The 21,146-nt window shown below is 39.7% G+C and overlaps 1 protein-coding gene across 2 annotated transcripts in view; it reads right to left on the reverse strand.

The window, feature by feature from the left end:
* Nucleotides 1–160: 160 nt before the first annotated feature.
* LOC126562378 (mucin-19) overlaps nucleotides 161–21,146 on the reverse strand; it is a 138,443-nt gene continuing 117,457 nt past the window's right edge. For both annotated transcript variants that reach the window (XM_050218987.1, XM_050218911.1), the window contains exon 8: nucleotides 161–2,390. In XM_050218987.1, coding sequence (XP_050074944.1) covers nucleotides 210–2,390 — 2,181 coding nt within the window. In that variant the 3' untranslated portion in view covers nucleotides 161–209. The remainder of the gene's footprint in view (nucleotides 2,391–21,146) is intronic.

Consider the following 21,146-nt stretch of genomic DNA (forward strand, 5'->3'; position numbering starts at 1 on the left):
CTTTGCGTTGCACGAACGAGAGGTGCTGGTCTCGCTGAACGCATCCCGGATGGAGCAGTGAGTCCGCATCTCCCGCCTCATATAGGTAAGTTTCGGTACGGTTTCGGTAGGTTTTTGGTCCACCAGGACGAGAGATCTCGCCCACGGTGACGCTCGCCTCACTTCCGACAGAGGACCGACATGCGCGGACGCCTCCGCCGGCCCTCCTCTCACGGACGCGGTGACAGCTGATGCACGTGCGTGGTCAGATGCTTCGAGAGGTAGTCGGCCCGGGCGAAACACTTGCCGCATGCCTCGCAGTGGTATGGCCGCTCGCCGGTGTGGATGCGCAGGTGGCGCGTCAGGTCAGATTTGCCGCCGAACGCGCGTCCACAGAACAGACACACGAACGGCCGCTCGCCGGTGTGTTTGCGGACGTGCAGCTTCAGGTTTTCCTTCGACCGCACACACTTACCACAGAACGGGCAGGCGAAGCGCCGATCGCGCTGCTTTTCGGCGGCATCCACGCGCAGAAAGTTCAGTATGGAAGCTTCCTGGGGGTCGAGCCCAAGCAGCCGATGGTGTGGTATCGTTTCCGCATTGATGAGACTGTTAAGTGTGTGGCTGAGTGAGTTCGGACCGGCTGAGGTGCCGGAGGACGGTGGAAGACCGTGCTGTAGGACACCTCCACTGCTGCAACCACTACCGCCGCTACTGCTGCCACCACCACCGCTAGTGCTGTTGCCGCCGGTTGCATGGGCACTGCTGGACTCTGCCTCCATCGAGCGCACGACGGACGCATGGTGATGGGCGGCTGCTGCGACCGCCGCCACCGATGCTGCCTGGTAGCGTTTCAGTTCGCCCGTCAGCAGTGCCTCGTTGGCAGCCTCCATCGGTGACTGTACGATACGGGCGCCTGTGCTACTGTTTGCTTGACAGCTGCCATTAGCGCCGCCATTAGTGCACAGGTTCGTCGAAATACCGTTGCTGTGACAGTTCGGTGCGCTTCTCGTTGTGCTGGAAGCGCTATTACTGCTGCTGCTTATCTTCTGCTGTGTGTCTTCTCCTGCTCCCATCGAAGGTCCACCAGAATCTGCTACTGTCGCCGGCTGATTGTTCAGTGCCGAATCGGACACCGTGTCATCCTGCTCTTCCCCACCGGTTACCGTACTGCCAGCCATGGCTATCTCACTGCCACCCGCAGTCAGAATCTTTTCCTGACCAACACCATCTACGACCAGATGCTCCCCGTCTGCATCCGTGCAGGCAGTCAAACTGCGCAGATCAGCTACCATTGCACTGCTGGCCGCGGCAACACCATCGCTACCCTCGTTCGTGCTGGATACGGCCGGTTCACTGTCAGCCGTCGTCGTGCCAACACCTCCCGACCCTTTCTTGCCGTGGAGCCGCTCGAGGGCATGGTTGAGACGGTGCTTCTTGAATGACTTCAGATACCGAAACTGCATGCCGCAAACATCGCACGTGAACAGTTTGTCGGCCGGCACACGACTACGTCCACCCGGCTCGGCCCGGTGATGTTTGGCCAGCACGGTACGATAGCGACAGCACGCGTACCGGCTCTTCTGTCCACAGAGTCCGCACAGGTACGGCTTATCGTCGTGGATCGTCAGATGGGGATGCTGCAGGGCGGAGTGTTGCTCGAGCAGCCACACGGACGGAAAGTTGGCCATACAGATGTGACACTTGGTGTCGGTGGCCGGTGTCGGTGTGCCGGCAGATGCGGCCGGTGATGGCGAGCCACCGCTAAGCTGATGCACGTCATGAAACAGTGACAGTGCATCGTCGCAGGTAGACGAGGTGGCGGACGAGGACGGTGCGAATGAACTGTTGGTGCCTGCCACCGGTGTTGGAGGGGGTGGTGGTGGTTTGCGGAGCAGCAGGTCCTCGCCACCACCATTGCGGAAGCCTTCCTTGGTGAGTCCATCGCGCACACGTATCATTGTCATTGCAACCTTCGGTGACGCGACGCCACTCATCAGCTTGGAGCCCTTCTCTTGAAGGTCGTAAGTATGACCGGTGTTCGTAGTGCTTGTTGTAGTTGTGGTTGTAGCGTGCAGATTTAGCGGCTCCTTACAATCGTCCTGCAGTGGAGCGTGGGATGAGGTTGCCGTTGGCGATCCGGGCCCAGCGTCACCAGGTACGGCTCCGGAACCGAACAGAAGGCTACGGTAGCGTAATGCTTCCTCGGCTAGGGCTGACTGATGGTGTAGCATTGACAGAAGCCGCTGCGGATCGGTATCGAACAGGCCGAGCCCGAGCGGAGCAAAGGGAAATACGAACGGTATTGCACCGACCGCAGCTCCTGGGAAACCAATTATGCCGGCAGGTGGAGCTGATTTGATGCCCGACCGGGGATATCCACTTTGTCCCACCAGGAAGCGTCCGAGTGTCTGGAAGAGACAGAGAGAGTAAAGGGGGCACATAGGAAGGAGAAAGAAATTGTAAGAGCGATTAGTATTTTTAGTTTGCATCATAAATTTGGAAACCAAGAAATTAAAAAATAAAAACTATAAAAAGAACACAGACAACATGACATAAATAGGCAATATGGCGGAGAGCCGTCATACTCAAATAAAATAAAAATAACAAATGAAATGAAAAAGAACCAATTAAGCCAATATCACAAGCACAGCAACAAAACATAAATATCAATCACCGTCACTGTCATCTAGAAATAATTTTCACTTTTGCATAACCGAAGCTGTTGCATTTCAGTTTTTTGTTTTTATTTATTTTTCACTTTCTTTTTTTGTGATTTATGTGTTTTTTTTTCTTCTCTTGCCCTTTCGCTCACCCACACATTCACTCTTTCGCTCTCTGTTAAGCTTTTCTTCCGCTTTCTCTTCCTGCTTCACTGTGCTGTAGTATTTTATCGGAGCTTCTTCTTCACGCTTTGCTTTACTTATTACTTTTCTTCTGTTTAACTCTCTTTTTTTCTCCTGCCGTTTCCATTCTTCTCTGTGCGGTAGTCTTAGTGTTTTAGCTCACAATTTGAATACCATCTCAAACGCTTCACTCGCACGAGCTGTGCCGTGTACACGGACGTTCCCCCAGCACACATACAGTGTGTTTGTGTGGGTGTGTGCTTGTGTCTGCCTTTTTTGCTCTTTTCTCTTTAGTACACTCTCATACATTTGCATTATCCTTTCTCCGTACCACGTCATCTACCGTCTAATTGAAGTTGGAATTGCATACTTATTTATTTTGTTTGCTTTTTTTTTTTGCTTGTGTAATAGTGTCTGTGTTTGTGTACGTGTAGTCACTCAAATCATTTGCTTCCTGCAGCTTTAAGAGGTCACTTTAAGCTTTCTCTTTCCCTCTTCCCCTCTCCCGGGCTCTTATCTTTATCCCATTATTTTTTATCTTGCAAAATTCTGAAGCTCCTGATACTTATACGTGCTTTTTCATTACTTTTTTCACTTTTCCAGTGTTTAATTTTATATGATTCCGTCCACCCGGGTACTAACTCTTCATGTTTTTTTTGTTTCTTTTCTTTTTACCTTCTGTTGATAACTGTACTACTGTATCGGGAGTTGTATTTGTGTGATTGTGTGTGTGTGTGTATGTGGTTTTGTTTCTTTTGTTATTTGCTGCTTTTTTTACACCTATGATATGCATTTTCAATTTGTTGCTCTCATTGATCATTCCCTTTATTTTAGTATTTTTGTTTTTCTTCATTTTTTTATCAAAACATTTCATTCACCCACCTTCCTCCGGTGCTGGTGCAAGTATCCCCACGGGGCTTGCGTCTTACCTTTTTTTTTTACGAAGCTTCTCTATCGCTCTGTCTCTCTCTCTCTCTCTCTCTCTCTCTCTCTCTCTCTTTCTCTCGCTTTTCCTCTCTCCCTTTTATCCCTTTGTTCTCTTTTCATATAAGCGATCGTCAGTTGATCATGTGTCACGTTCCTTGCTCGCTTCCCCCCCAGTGCCCTTGCTGTCGCTATCGCTGTGTGTATTCGCTTGATCTGCTTTACTTTATTTTAGAGACCCACACAATCACAAAAACGCATCCGCATCGCTTCTTATGTGTAATCTAGTGTGTAGAAGTTGTTTGTGTTTATACTGAAGCACCGTTTGAACTGAAAACGGAAGGAAAACAACAAGCAGCCTCTTGTTTCCTCTTGTTTGCAGCTCTTTAGGAGTTTCGTCCCGGCGGGGTGAGAAACCACTATATCACACACACTCGCCGAAAATTTTGTTACTTGGGTCCGCGCTTATGTAATTGATAATATATTTTGCCGCAACGTGTGCTTGTTTGTTCTTTCTTTTCCACTTTTTACATATAATTTTGTGCTTTACGATGGTTCGCGCTATCAAATGTGTGTGTGTGTGGGTATGAGTGTGTGTGTGTGTGTGTGCTTTATATATAGTTTTTGAATGCAATTAAATTTTCTTAAATGTTTTAAATTTAAAGCGTTCTCTGTGTATTAACCTTGTTTTTTTGTGTTTCTTACTATTTCTTTTTGCTACAATTTATCGCGTGTTTAATTTATTTGTCTAGCAATTTGAGTGAGCCGCCCCTGCCTATAAATGGTGCCCCGCGCATGCATGTGCTTTTGTATGTGTGTTTTCTTGCATTCTCTTCCTAAAAGGTAGCAGCGCGTGTATTTTTTTTTAGATTAATTTAGTTGTTTGTTTTTCTTCTTTCTCAATTCTTAACATATGTACGCTCTAGTGAATCTTGTGTGTATGTGTGTTTTATAGTTGTTTTGCCATAAAGTTACTTTTTTTTTAGATTTTCTTCCAAAATCGGCCCCCACACGTACTTTTACGAGTCTTTATTGCTTTTCTAGGGGGTGGGCAGCTTTTGTATTGGGGTTTTGTTGTTGCATGTGTGGGTGTGTGTGCATTTATGTCAAAGGTAATGAAAAAAAAAAGACAAAAATTTGAAATAAGAAAAATTTAACATAAGTAAACATCCAAAACACCTAAAAGGGGTTAAAGTTTGCGACAATTTTGACACCGTCTACGGAATCTTCAGAGCACACCTTTATGCATTTCTGTGTGTGTGTGTGTTTGTAAGTGTGTGTATGGGTTTGAGCAGACAGGGAGGTAGGTAGTAGTACCTAGTGTAAACCTGTAAGAGCAGGAGCTGGCATCTGTCGATATTGCATTCAAACTAGTGTGAAATTGAGGTTATGCGTTTTGCTTAATCACGCTCTCCTTGTCCGGGACTCGAGATGCATGTGGAGGTTAACTGTTGCTGTTATATCTGTGGGTATATGTGTGTGTGTGTGTGTGTGTATGGCTTGATAACGTTGTTATTTGAGGTTTCTTGTTTCCTTTCGGTACTATTGTTTGTAATGTTCTACATCCGCTCACAAAGACGCATGTAACGGCACACAAGAGACAAATTTGTCTGTTGTGGGTTCTATCTGTGTGTGTGTGTGTAGGAGTCTTTGGAAGGAGCGTATGACGCTTAAAAAGAGGTGGGTTTTTGGTGAGGATAAGGGAACTCCGTCTACTTGTTAGTTGAGTTGCTGACTTTTCCTGTCCCAGGAATTTGTGTGTGTATGTGTGTGTTTGTGTGTTGCTTTGTATTATAGTTGCTTCTCTCTATATCAGGTAAAAAACTAAAGGCTCCCGTGTTTTTGTTGTTGTTGTTGCTATTGTATATCGTTTAATTGGTTTGAAGGACACGTTTTGTATAACATTGTCTGGCTAGTATCGATAATATATTGTAACTGTTTCTTAACTGCTGTAAAAAGTGTCTAACAAAATCAATCTGGTTCTATTGCCCTTTTATTCCCCACTCAACACCCCCCTCCCCCTCCCCCAAGTCTTCTTAACCCATCTTTTCCTTATTACCCCTCCCCCGCCCCTCCTCTCATTTAATTTAATCGTCTGCATCGTAAATAGAGTACAACTGTATGTAAACTGTATGGCATTGTTATGTGTAGCATCCATCTCTCTCTCTCTCTCTCTCTCTCTCTCTTGCTCTCTTCCAGTGAGCTTGTATCTCTTATCAGCTACGCTCGCCAGCACTTGTAATTAAACAATATCGTTAATTGCATTACTACAATGACGCAATTTCAACCGTAATTAGTACGATCAGCAAATCGTGTAGCGCCCTCTATCGTGGAGCAATGGAAGAAGTTTGGTGTGCTTTACTTACACTAATTAGTAGCTGATGTGCGAAATATATCTGTCATTCCACTCGCACTTTCTTTCTCTCTCTCTCTCTCTCTCTCTCTCTCTCTCTCTATCTCATTTGTTCTCTGTAGCGCATCAATAAACGGATGACCTAAACTGGAGCTGTAGTTCACCGAACCTCTCTCTTTATTATTCTCTCGTGCTCTCTGTACTTACTCTCACTATGGCTAAAACAAAGATGCTGCACGTTCACTACCAACCCTATTACCCGGTTCCGTTCCGTGTCTCTACTAGCCATGCTAGTGTGAGCGCAGTTTACCTGCTATATCCGGCCATCTTCTTTCCGTTTTCATCATCCTAATGCCTACTCTTTCTCTCGTTCTCTTTTCTGTTCTCTCTCATCCACTCTATCACACGCACAAAGTTTAGAAAAAAAAAAAACGGAAAACGAATCGTTTCACGGGTCGTTATAAACATGGCTTATTCATAGTATCGGCTCTCTAGATGTGGTATGCTTGTTTTTCTTTTATTTATTTATTAAAGTTAATGTGTTTGTTTTATTTTGTTCTGCACTTTTTCGAGTTTTTGCGTTTTCTTCTTTTGTCTTTTTTTTTAGTTTGTTTATCATTTTGCAAGAAGATATAATTGGTATTGGTTTTGTTTTTGCTGTATATTATTTATAAACATATGTATACATGTACACACATATAAATGTACATCATTTATACATGCATAAATATATAAATATTTAAATAAATAAATATGCATGAATATATGTATATATATATGTGTATATACGATTTTTTGTTTATTCCAGAACAGGCACTACAGTGTGTGTGTGTGTGTGTGTGTGTGTGTGTGTGTGTGTGTGTGTGTGTGTGTGTGTGTGTGTGTGTGTATGTGTGTTTGTGTAAGGTGATGCTAGCATTGCTAAGCAACTATAAGTTAATGCTAGTTACTTTATACACGCCCATACGTAAACTATCGTATGTTGAAAATCAATCCTTAAACAACAAATTGAAACAAACAAAGAACAAACAGCAAAACTTCATGAAAAAAAAACACGACACCACACGGCTTTCATTGTAAAAGTTGCGAAGTGAACGTGTTTGTGTATGTACGTGTATATGTGTTTGTGTGTGTGTGTGTACCCGTCCTGGGTACTGTTTTTTGCTGGTTGTATTGTGAACGTATTTAAATATTACGTTTTGTCGTTTTATTTAGTTAAAGCTTGGCACTCAAATTATTCATTTCGTTCTGTTTATTGTTTATTGCTGCTGCTGGTATGTTTTAGTGTGTGTGTATGGGCTATGGTGAGTGTGTGTGTGTGTGTGTGAGTGTGTTTTTTACATACTTAAACTCCCTCCATCTCCTTGATATACAGTCGTATTCGGTTCAGGTCACGGATCTTACCGGTACTTCAGTACAATATTTAAAGGAAAACAAATAAACGTTGTGTGTTTAGGACTAAAGGTTGAATGAAAATGATTGAAAGAATGGAAAACATTCACAGAAGAGAACAGATAGAAAACCGAAAAACATCAAACATAAACAAAGAAGCTGCTGAAAGATGTAGTGTAACGAATACAATACAAAGACCAATAAAACATGAAGGATAACATATCACAAAACAAAGTAGAAACGATAGAAAGAAGAAAAAAAGATGCTGAAAAAATACATTGGAAACACAAAAAAAAAACCTATCTCGTTTTATTTTTCTTTATTTCATTTACTCGTCCGTCGCGCTTAACTGAATAAATTGTATTCCAGCTCGCGTAACCCTGCACACACGCGATCGTCCATGTTACTACTGCTACACGGCGCAATTGTTACTTCTTCTCTTGTTTTTTGTTTTGCTTTATATAATAATATTTATATTTGTTTTGCTTCATATTTAATAATAGGTTTACTCTTTCCCGCACATTCGGTCTCGATTTCTTCGTGTATCCGTGGTTTCGCCTATCCATTACTACCGACTACTATTTTGCTGTATTTTACATGTGTGTTTGTTTTACTGCACATGTTATACAGTAAGATTTATTTGTGTTCCGTGTTAATCCGCTCTGTGTGTCTTCTCTCTTTCTTTCACGCTTCTATATTTTTAGTTATGCGCTACTTTTCCTGTGTTTTTATTTCTTTACCTTCTCTTTCCTTCTCTTTTTCCTTGCTTTTTCTCCAAGCGTGCTTGTTTCACACAATTTGCTCTTTAATTCACTATATATTTTAACCATTCCATCATTGGTTTTGGGTTTTTTTTTGTTTATTTGTAATGGTTGTGTGTGTATACAGCTTACTTCCCAAACATTATGCCTTGTCGATTGAACACACACACACACACACACACACACACACACACACACACACACACTTGGTTGGTTGATATTGATTCTTTTTCTTCTTCCCATTTTTCCTTTCATGTTTTACTTTCCTCTTTTCTTTTTCCGTTCTCTCTAAATCTCTTTCTATCTTTCACACACCCTTTTCTACCATCAATGCTACTACCATTATTTGATTAGTGATTCATCATGGCTAAAGGATGGGGTTGATCGGGTGTAGGAAAAGGGATGGAAAAACCGGGGCAATAATAGGGGTGGGGAGATCTGCTGCTACCGTTCAGGACCATTCAACAGATCAGCCTCATTTATTAAATAGTTTGACACCAGGCATTTGAAACAAACGAACAATGTAATTAATAAGAAACGTGATAATCCATCCGTAATGATAAATTCAAGATTTCACCAGTACTATTGTATGTTTGTATTACTATTGTTTTGTAATTGTATTGTATTTACCATGTATATTATGGTTTTTAAACCTGTTTCCTGTTTCTGGGCATTGTATATGTATATATTTGTTTTCAAATGTGTAGATGTATATATGTATATATATATTTTTTATACATAAATATACACATACATATATGTTATTTAAATATAAATATATGCGCGTGTGTGTATATCGTTCAACGGAAGTCGTATATAGTTGTATATTTGATTCTATTGTGTAACGAAAACGACGAATAAAAACAAGAAAACAAAAAGAATCGCTCAGCGTTGTATTATGGTTTTCTTCCTTTTTTTCTATTTGATATCTATTTATGCCTCTCTCGCTATCTTTTTTTTTTTTTGCTCACTCTCTCTCTCTCTCCCTCTTTTTCGCATCTTCAAGTGTTTTACTCCTATTTATTAAAGAACATTACCATCCTTGTCCTTCTTAGCAACAAGATGGTGTGTGTGTGTGTGTATAAAGTGTGCGTGTGTCTGCGTGTATTTGGAAGGGAGTTTCGGTTGCGAATGGGAAGGAGTATGTGTGTGAGGATTCTACCACATCTACTAAGGTGTCGCTGTGCGTGTTACTACGCTGTAGCCCGATCGATGTTGCGCACGGCTACTTAAAAAAGTCGCGAGATGGTGTTAGTGTGTGTGTGTGCGTGTGGTGGTGGTCGTAATCTGGACCAGAAAAGTAGAAGGGCAGTCCGGAGCAAATCTTCTGGTTCTTTGTTCTTTTGTTGCTTGGTTGTTTGTCACAGTGATTTCTGTATCAGGTGTTCATCTATCGCCTATAATATGTGTGGTTCTCTGTCTCTACCTTCCTCTTTCTCTCTCTCTCGCTCTCTATCACTCTCTCTCTTCTCAATTTTATGCATCCTGCCCGTTGGTAGTTGAATACCTTTCAGGCACTACATATACACTACTACTATTCCTACTCCTACTACTACTACTCCTACTACTACCACTACTACTATTATCAGGGAGCAGCGCTGCTTGTATATTGCTATTCAGTAGTTAGCAAATCCATTTTTCAACCCTTTTCGCATACTTATTTCCTTCTCAATGTATTTAATTTGTACGTTCTGTAGAATTGATCAGTATTTCCACCGTAATGTCTAAATGCATACGGATGTGCAAAAGTTGTAACACTATTTACTACTATATGTTTCATTTTCGCTATTAATCCTAACTTCTCGCTCGGCGCGCACCATTTCTTACACATTCTCTTTCTTCGCAGGGACGCACAAACACACTCGTACTTGATTGTTTGTGGGCCCCAATCTACCCACGAGATAAATTCTTCTGTGTGTTTGCGTGATTGCTATCGGGTCCTAAAAAACAGACCTATCTCTCTTCTCTCTGTCTTTCTTTCTATCTCTTTCTATCTCTTTCTTTCTCTTCTTGCTGGTGTGTGTTGAGGGTATGAGTGTTTTTTTTTTTTATGTATTGGGATATTGTTCGGTATCTGAATCGGGTTGTGTATGCGGGTGAGATTATGTCTGTGTGCTTTTATATCTGCCTATTGATACGTTATGGAAGAATTTGAGTTGCCCTGAGCTATTATTACATTAATTATCCTGTTGATATCCTGCATGTCTGGTTACTTTGCTTTATTATTTCTTGTTTGTTGCTTGCTTGGTTGTTTGGTTGGTTGGTTGATTTGTTTGTTTGTTGGTTTGCTTTGTTCGTTTGTGTGTGTTTGTTTATTTGTTTATTTGTTTCTTTGTTTGTTTGCTTCCCTTTCCATTCTATACTCTAACCTCTATTTGTCAATTCTTGAAAATTGCGATTTTTTTTCCTACATACATACATACACACACTTTGCCGCCGCTCATCTATTGATTTGTTGATGTGTTCCACTGCCTTCTACTACTGCCCCGTGAGAAACAGTTAAAAAAAAACACGTCAACCCTAGCAATTTGTGAAGAGTTACCGAGGGGAACGAGAAATTCAAGTGTATTACAAACAAAAACAAAATCCAATATAACAAACTACAACTTCAAGTTAAAAAAAAAGTATGTTTCAAATGGAGGAGTAGAGTGCGCTGCTATGTTGGTCGTGTGTTGTTCAACAGTGCAAAAAAAAAAAACACACACACACACGTACATCACATTTATTGCTTCCAGAAGGGGTTTTTACCGGGGAGAAGAAAACAAAAACGGATCAACGTCGCGGTCTGCTTCCAAATCCAATATAATGCACATCTCTATTGTTCGATATGTGGGTGCGCTAGGATCTAAAATAGTTAAAATAGTACGAGCTAGTAACAAATCTGTCTTAGCACATTACTCTTTCTCGTTCTGCACTTTACTTCTCCTTCACTATACTAGCCTCTCTCGCTCATGCTCTCTCTCTCTTTCTCTCTCTCTCGCTCTCTCTCTCTCGCTCTCTCTCTCTCGCTCTCTCTCTCTCGTACTCGTGTACGGTTTATCGGGATTGAAATATACTCGATCTGCAGGTAACTACTCTGTGATGCAGATTCTAAAGCCAGAGGAATACAGCTAACCTGTGATGGTGTGTATGATTTTTTTGTTCTCTCTATCTCTCTACACACACGCACACCCATACACGCACACATACGTTCCTGCTTGATGTCTACTAAAGCCTTATCTATGCTAAGATACCAAGATTTATTTCAGTCGTTCGTTTCTCATCAGCCGCACCGAAGTGGAAGCTAAACGTACACTCTTACTAAACCACAAAAGAGAGTTTTGAAAGTTATCAATTTAGACTAGATTCGTTTGCCGAAAGTGTAAAAAAAAAAAAAACAGACAATATTACAAATTCTCAGTGCACTACTTATACTCTACTCGTTACTAATTCACAAACGCTGAGAAAGGCGAAGGAATAAGAGAGGATGGTGTGCATGTGTGCGTGTGTGCGACAGCGAGAACTGTCAAAAGGCAACGTGACGAGTGGTGGCACATACACACACATACACAAAAAGCCCAACAATTTTTTTTCCACAAACTTTTTGTTTTAAATTGTTAAATAAGATTTGCGTTGTTTTTTTTTCCTTATCTTTTTACATCTCTTCCGCTCACAGCATCGAATGCATTGAGATACGATTTTCGCATTGTTTGCATTTCATTTGTTTTGTGTTTCTCCCTTTCTTTTCCTCGCTTTTTCAACATGTTACGAGAAGAAAAGTGGCATATGCTTTTTCATCTCTTAAATTTCCTCCATTTCCTTCTTTAATAGCTTAATTTTTTCTTGTGATTTTGTTTTAGTAATTTTTCGTTTAATATCTCAGTTCCAAAAAGTTACAGCCAATTGTTTGTCTCCCTTGCGTTAGATTTGAGTTTTCTTTTTGTTGTTGTTGTTGTTGTTGTATGCTTAAGTTTTCTATTGTGTTTGTGTCTTAACAATGTTTCTCTTTTTTTGTTTTCATTTTTTTATCATGTCTCCTCTCCTGCATACATGGTACTTACTAATCTCTCTATCTCGCTCACTCTCGCTCTTTCTCTCTCTCTCTCTCTCGCTATCTCTTCCTGTCTTCTTTTATTTTGCTTTTACAAGGCGATTATGCCGTGTTGCTTAATATTTTTAAAATGTGCCAAAGATATACGGTTTTACGGTTTTAACTACATGTTTTCGTTAATATGTTTGTTTTTGTTTTCTTTTTTCCGCTTCTAGTCTAGAAGATTTTCGTTTTCTGCTTCCCTTTTTCTGTCTGTTGCTTCAATCTTTGGGGCGTTATATTGTTCTTCTTATGTTTTTTTTCTCTTTTGCATGACTATGACACGTTCTTATTCCTCTTTTTACCCGGTTTTTGTATTTCTTATTCGTGTTTCCCAATTTATTCGGATTTCTTTTTTGCAAATGTTTTTTTTTAAACTCAATGTGTTATTATCGAAATCACAGATTATTGTTTATACACACGTCGTCACACATTCTCTCATTCTCATTCTCTCTCTCTCTCTCTCTCTCTCTCTCTCTCACACACACACACACTCACAAGCTGTCTCTTGTGCTCTGCACTGTTTTACTGTCGTAATTTCGAGTTCTTTTTGTATTGAAATATATGATAAATGTTACGCGTGTGTGCTGCTCATTATTAATGCTTCACTATTTTATTCACCTACACAAACACACTCACACACACATACTCGCACACAAAGAGTCATTTTGAAAGCTCACTGAGTCAATTTACATTTTAAAAAATGACTTGACTTTGTTTGTTACTTCCTAATTAATATCTTTTTGCTTTGCTCAGCCAAAAGGGTGAGGGGATATGCGTAGTGTGCTTTAGTGTTGTTTTAATACAAACAGAAGCATAAACAAACATTAAACTGTACACGTAATCGAGAGCCGAATAAAGAGAAGTACAACAAACACTGGATTTAAACTCTTCGTGACGAATCCTGACTGGGCACGGTGTATGGAAGGCAGATCAAAATGTTTGATTTAAAAAAATGGAGCTTCTGATTGTAGTTTTTTTTTTTTGTAGATGATTATGTGAAATATTGACTTTTTTGTTTAATCTATGTAAATTCTCGTTTCTCAAATATTTGCTTCCTTTTTGAGCAGATAAGTGATAATATACTTTTTATCATTCAAAATGTGTTACAGATAAGAGGTTCCTAACTTTTGTTAATTGTCTGGTCATTTTTCTTTTCTTTTTTTGCAACTCACAACTCGTAAGCACATAGTACTACACTGAGGCATAGTGAGAGAAGGAAACGTTTTGATATTAAGTAACACACGGGACAGATTTCAGATCCCGTTCATCTGCTCTGCCATCTTCCATATGATCCGTGTAATGTGTTGAAAAACTACAATACTATTTTGCTAGTTTTCCCACCTCTATTCCCCTTTTTTGCTTGTATGAGTTGTTCTTCGTGCGTGTGTGTTTCGGCTGCGAGTAAGTAGTTCTAATACTAGCGCCATCTGTTGCAATAAACCATTTCTATTGTGCTGTCCGTTGTTGTTTCAGACATGCCTGCCTTAAATTTAATAATGCAGCAATGAGTGAGTGAGTAGGTGTGTGTTCGTATTTTATATAGCATTCAAAGCAGTTTTGCTCTCTTTCTCTGTTTTATTACAGGGATACAAGAATTCAATTTTGATTAATATTATTAATTCGAAAATTGAAATTATTAAACTTTTATCCTCATATCTCTCTCTCTCTCTCTTACTCTCTCGTTCTAAACCAGTTCTCATGAGTGTGTATGTGTATATAAGTAGAGCCTAAAAAAGAAAACAAAAACTAGATTCGGCGCTGTATCCAAGCTCTCAATTCTTAGTCGATGAGATTGTTTGTAATGAGGAGCAGCGTTTCAAAGCAAAAAGTTAATCTCTTTATCTCCATTTAAATTTCAAGTACAAAATTGCATACGTATTTTGTTATTGCTACTAATATGCGCTAGAATTTCCGAACTGTTAGTGTTTGGATGGTGTGAGAGCAAGTGCGCGTGTCTGTGTGTGATAGGGGTAACATTCTTTATTGGAGAAGGATAATCCATTATCAGATTGGGTAAATCGAGCGAAAGAGCGAGAGAGAGAGAGCGAGAGAGAGAGAGAGAGAGAGAGAAGTTTTCGATATTATTCCATTTTCTGCAGCATTGCCGTTGGAGAAACTCTCGTTTTCTTTTGTTTTAATTGAATATTAAAAATTACAAATATTGCTTACTCACTTCTTTTTTTTGCTGTAACTTGTGTTTTTGTTGTATTAATTGGTTAATTCTTTTTCTTTTTCTCTGTTTTACTGCTTTTTAATCGTTAAAACTATAGCTTCTTTAAGATTTGTGACGTGTGTGTTGTGTGTAGATGTGTATATATACAAAAGGGCTATCTCTTTTCCATTCTGCCAACCCTGCACCTGCACTTCCTGTACCTCGATGTTCTCTTGATACCTTGGTTCCTTGCTTCACACTTAGGTGACGATTTGTAGTATCCTTTCTCTCTATATTTTTTTCTTCTTTTTCACACATGCATACACACATCACCTTACATTGTTTTTGCTGTTAAAAAAAAACTCAGATAGTCTTCCAAATAGAAAATTAATAATAAGATTTTATCTATCCAACACATGTGCGTGCGTGTTATGTGAGTGTATGCGTGTGTGTGCGCTTGATTTGTCACGTACGGTGTGTGTGTATTTCCTTCTGTTCCTGTGCGTGTGTCTCTCAATATTCTCGTGTTCTTCAAGCACTTTTTCTCCTTCTTTCTTCTCTCTCTCTCTCTCTCTCTCTCTCTCTCTCTCTCTCTCTCTCGCTCTGTCTTGATAGCGGCCCGTCGAAATTAATGTGTAAATATATGGTATATTTATATATTAAAAAATAAATATTACAATTTTAATCCTCTCGATGCATACAAGGTCTCTCTGTTTGTGGTGTTTATGTGTGTGTGTGTGTGTTGTGTGTGAAACTGAGAGGATCAAGGAAGTGGATGGGAAGAGGGAGAAGGATTGGATTGAGGAGTTTCGTTTCTATTGCTTGGCGGTAGGCTGTGTGTGTGTGTGTCTGGATGGATGTGTGAGTGATGTTTGTACGTCGTGTGCATTGGAGAACTCACAAACTCACAAACACCCGCACACACTTACACAACATGTAAAGGAAACGAACACAGCACACAGTAGAAATGTAAAACGTAAAAAATTAAATTCAATCGTGTATATATGTGCGTGTGTGTATGTGTAGGTGTGTGTATAGTAGCTAGATATATAACAGATATATAACAAACAAAAGAGGAACTTTGCGCTATGGTAAGATATACATAATATGTATGTATGTATTGGATTGTAATTAAATATATACTTGTGTAAGTTGTTTCTTTTTATATCAATATCGTCATCACTAAAAAACCTGGGTGGGTTTTTCTTCTCTTCGGAGTGTGTGTGTGTGTTGTATGTGAGCAAAGGCTTAACTCTTTCTCTCTTGCTTAGTTTGCTATATAACACACAATATCTCTCTCTCTCTCTCTCTCTTTCTCTCTCTCTCGATCTTTTTTCTTGCCTCGTTGAGTTGTGATGCTCAGAAAGATAGATTTGTTTTGGTTCGCTCTTCAAATGTCTTCATTTGAAGTAGAATTCATGTCTGTGTGAGTGTACTGCAAACAACGTAAAATCTAGTCGAAGGAGCTTTTTTTCTACAGAAAATAGTGTTGGATAAATAAAATCCACTAAACTTTACTAAACATTCCCTTTTTCGACACACCTCACGCTCCCCATTCTGTTTTCCTTACATTACAGTAGGGACATATCTAGAAAGCGATGATCACGTGAGGAGAAGTACAACACAATAAGGAAATAATTTTTTGTTTGTTTTTACAACTATGGCTGATATGTGCATTAATTATGTGGGGCGTGATCACGATCGCACCAAGTTTAAGCTTTTCAAGGCATACGCATACAGACAAAAAAATAATAATAAAGGGAAAAGAATGCGTAAGATGACAGTGAGGAGCAATTTCTGAGAGTTTCGAGAACTCACACGCATACCTACAACTTCAAACGAAGCCTGTGTCTGTCTCTGTGTGTCTTCTCACTACTACCAGCATTATTTGCCTCGCATTTTACACTACACCTTACTTGCTTGGAATGTAAGTGTTCGTCGTTTCTATTTTTTCGTTATGCTTCTTGCTTGCTGTGTTCCGTTTACTATTATAAAAAAAACAAACTTCTACTTAAATATCTACAGAGCGTACGCGCGCGCGTGTGTGTGTGTATGTGTGTATAGGTTTGAATTGAAACAGGCAAATCACACACAACTACACCGCTTACTACACCGGCTTTTACACTTGTATTAACGCAACTACTACCTAGGTACTAAGTTAAACTGTCTGCAACAACGCGACCCTGTGTGTAAATCATTCAGAACATGGGATTGTAACAAATACATATTACACACACAGTGAAAGAGTACTTTGAATCAAACACGAGCTGGTGAAGAGGAGGATGTAGAAGTGTGAAGCTGCGAGAAGATTTCAGGGTGATCTTGTCTCACACACACACATAAGTAATAGTGTGCAAAGATTATTTGTGATCTTGTCACAATGTATAATTCTTTAAATTATACATTGTGTGTGTGTGTGTGTGTGTGTGTATTTGGTGCGAATTAATGATCCTTCAAAACAAACAAAAAAAAGCTTAATAAAGCCAATAACGTCTATGAATGTCGCCTAAAGTAAAAAGTGGAGGAGACATGGCATCAATTTTGTGTGGTGAATTTTCCCCAGTGGCGGTTTTCGTTTTTTCACTTTCTTCACGTGTATACCAATTTCATTGCTTTCCTTCCCTACACAAATCCGCCATTTTGATGCCTTTCCGTACATTAAATGGTGATGAAACCCATAGTAAATGCTATAACCCCAATATCTCTCTTTCTCTTACTCCTAGTTTTTCTCTCTCAAACACTCGTTCTACCTTGTTTTTTTTTCTAAAGGAATAAAACATAAATCTGTAATTTCGTGTTTCTCTTAAAAATCAAAATCTAGTTGAAAAGAAAAACTCCTTTTAATTTTAAAATCTTAAAAACGTACAAGCCTTACTTAGAGAATAATCTACTTAAACAAAATAACAGGACACGCTTAAAAATTTTGAATCACTTGCTTGATGATCACATTTGATTTTTGGGAGGTGTTGTGCATTGAGATGGCAGCGGGTGAGAGAGGGAGGCGCCGTAAGTTTTGCCGAACATAAACTGCTAGTAAAAAACAAAAGCCGAAAGAAATGTCTCTCACGCTCTCACGCATTCAACACAATATGCTCCATCTCAAGCTCATTATAATTTTGGTATGAATTTTCCATTAATTAACAAATTTTGACTAAGAAAACGAAAACATGTAAAAAGTTTTAGAACTATATAAATATATATATATATGGCCGAAAGAATCACAATTTGTGTGTAGAAATTTTGTCAGTGTTTCGCACTGCAGTCCCCATGTTCGTCTTTTCTTCTGCATTACCTCCGTCCACATGTTGTCTTGCTGAAGATTTTTAACCGCTAATTTTGTTTTAAATTTAGAATTTTGGTTTCTTTTCGTTTTTTTTTCTTTTGTTAAACCCTTAACAAACGTTTTCTTACCGAAAAAAAGAAAATAATTTTGTCTAACGATACACTTTAATTTGGCGTTTTCAAAAGAAAAACAAAACTGATCACATATCGTTTTTTTTTTGTTGCTGAGATCCAATGAGTTTCATATTTTGTTTTTGTTTTGTTTCCGAATAGTTTGTTCCTTAATATCCAAATAGTAAATTTTAATTAAGCGAAAAGTAAAACCGAATTAAGCCAAAAGTTTCTTCATCTTTTTTTTTTTGGTACCAAAATATTGCGCGGTTTCTTGTCTTGTCTTTTTTTCTACTTAAATTTTGACGTTTCGTTTCCTCTTCTTGTTGTTTTTCGAATTACTTCCTTTGCTCTCGTCAAGCAAGTGGTGTACCGGCGCAATGGCGTCCCCGGAACAATGCCAAAAAACAGCCGAAATAATCAAATTCCATCCTGAACACTTACATTTACGTTTTTATCGAATAGAAAAAAGAGTGTCCTGTTACCTTTTGATTTTTTTTCCGCAACTTTCCCATGCAGGAAAGCAAAATTCAATACACAATTTTTATCATTTTTCCTTCCTATAAAGTGTTACAGTGTGAGTGTTTTTTTTTTGTTACTTTTTTCTGATCCAAATCACAGCCAATGGTTACCGAAACGAGTGTTTTTGTTTATCTTTTATCATATTAGCCCTTTTTGAGGCGAGCTCATTTTCCTCTAAGCTGCGCCCATTTGTCTTCATTTTTCTGTTTTTTTGCGTGTTAATTTTTAACCCAATTTTAGGGATTTAAATTTTTGAATTTTGACTTAATTTTTTTTTTTAAGGTTCGTTGCTTATTTCTTCCGCGTTGCTGTCTTTCGTTTTCCTTTAGCTTGCGTATGAAGCAAGCGACGAATCCAATTGTTTAAGTTTTCCTTTTCTAGGTAGGTGTTCTTTTTCGCTTTTCTTACAATTGTTTCTCTACATCGAAACCGAAAAACAAAAATCTATAATTAAAGTTCTCGTAATAAAATCGTATAAATCTAAACGCAAACAAAAAATTTTAAATTTTGCAAAATTTGAACTATAACCATCACAAAACTTTTGCCAAATTGTTGGATTTCATATGTTTTTCGTTTACGGCTACTAAATTTATCCTTACCATTTACTTACGCACGCCCGAAGTGGCGTTTGGTTTGCTTGCTTCTTTTTCTTATCGTTACCTATTATACTATCCTCGCTCATTACCTGCTATTCTGAGATGATTTCCCCGCTCCCCGCTGACTCACTCTACCTTATTGTAATTTGTTTAAATTACATGGTCTGAAAATAATCACACCAAGAAAAAAAAAAGACCAAAGCAAAAATGCCGCCGCCACAGCGTTTGGGAGAGAATTTTGAATTTGGTAAAAATTTGGAAAATTCTCCTCCACCTTTTTTTTTATCTGTTTTGGGGTTGTTGTGTCAAAAACAAAGGTTTAAAACGTTAAGACAGCACAACACAAGGTGCAACGAAACGCAACTGAGAAAAACGATAACCAATATTTGTGAAACCAATAATAAAAAAAGGCAAGAAAGGACATGCAACGATGAACGGGTAAAAAAAGTCAAGGTGTTTTGCAAGTTTAAAAAAAATAATCCAATTCCATTTTAATTTTAATGCAAATTAAAATGAAAAACGCAACAAAAGAAAAGACAGAGAGAAAGAAAAATTGAATCGTAAACATAAATTTCGGGTGCTGCCAGCATACACACTACTAACAGGAAACCTCCACTTAGTGGAACAGAAATAGTCTCTGGTGTGAATGAAAATTAATATTCAATAAGATCACAGCTGTTAACATTCCGTTCCGGTTAGCAAACTAACGACACAAATTAAGGTTTCCTTGGCCTGTAAGAAAAGGTGTAGATAAGCGAGTTTCAGGCACACAGAGTACACCCACACACGAACACACAGCGTGTTTTTCGCGGTATTAGTGTGGCACGATATGTTTGGGTGTTTAGTAAGCTTAGTATGCGTGGGTGTGTATGGGGAGAGAGATGATTTGTTGGCCTCTTAGAAGCATACCGAATTCTAATTTTCTCTTTCTCTCTTTATCTCTTTCTGACCCTCAAAACTTCGTGTTTATGTGTGTTATGGTCGAACAAGTATTCGAAAAAAGGGGGCTATCGCTTTTCCACACTTTACCGTTGTCGTTGCCACCATTTTGTTCTGAGCATCTGAGAGCGTGTGGGGTGGTGACTGACGGGAAAGAGGGGGCGGAGAAAGTGAGAGGGAGAGTGCATGAAGAGCTGCTTACGAGTCTCTCCACTCACAACAACCTCTCCCTCTCCACAACTCCTCCAAACCGCACCAAACCTCCGCTCCCCTCTGTTGCTGTTGTGACGCCTTGTTAACACCTTAAAGTTGACGCTTGTTGCGTTGCTCGTGCATGGGGTAATAGATGGGAAAATTAAAATCAAGGAAAATTGAAACTAAAACTCACTATTAAAATTAACAACAACACAACACCCATCACACATTCTCGGGTATGTGTGTGGTGTGCGAGTGTGCATGTGTGCGTGTGTGTTGGATTATCCTAACTTCGATAACTATTAGCTTCTGTAAGCTTCGTCATTTTTAAAACCGGGTTGTTGATGTTGTTGTGTGTGTTTGTGCACGAAAGGCGACTCTTTTCTTGGTGCGTCCTTGGTGCCCTTACACACCAGGATTATTTTAAGGGAAGTGTGTGGAAGGTGGCAAGGGATGAGAAGAGGGATAGATCGTATCCATACACCCCCTCCCTCACGTTCCACCTTCTATGTTCCACTTTTAACTATACACATACAAATGTACAATAAGTTTAATTCGCTGAGTTTCCTTTGCGTCTGCTGCTCTTTCTCGTCCTGTCACAGCCGTTTTGTTGTGTTTTAATGTGTGTCAGCTGTTGCTCCTGCTGCTGCTGCTGCTGCTGCTGTTGCGCTTGTATTGGTTGTGGTAGTAAATTTCGAGGTAAGCGAAGGTTTTGTGGGAGGCACAACAAAAGGGAATCTCCCGTAGTATCCTCTCTCTGTTTTACGTGAAGCCAAACAGGTTCCCGATGCCTGGCGGTGACGGTTTCTTTTTCGCACGTCCTTGCTCTTGTTGGTCCTCTGTTACCGGTAATAGCTGATGCTGTTCTTGTGGTTGAAGTTGCTGTTGGAGGAGTTGTTGCTGTTGTTGCTGGTGAAGCTGTTGAAATTGTTGAAGTTGTTGCTGTTGCTGAAGTTGCTGTTGTTGCTGTTGCTGCTGCTGATGCCGGTGCATCATTTCTTGCAGTAGTAGCGGATATGGAT

The sequence above is a fragment of the Anopheles maculipalpis genome, chromosome X, assembly GCF_943734695.1.
Source record: "Anopheles maculipalpis chromosome X, idAnoMacuDA_375_x, whole genome shotgun sequence".
NCBI lineage: Eukaryota > Metazoa > Arthropoda > Insecta > Diptera > Culicidae > Anopheles > Anopheles maculipalpis.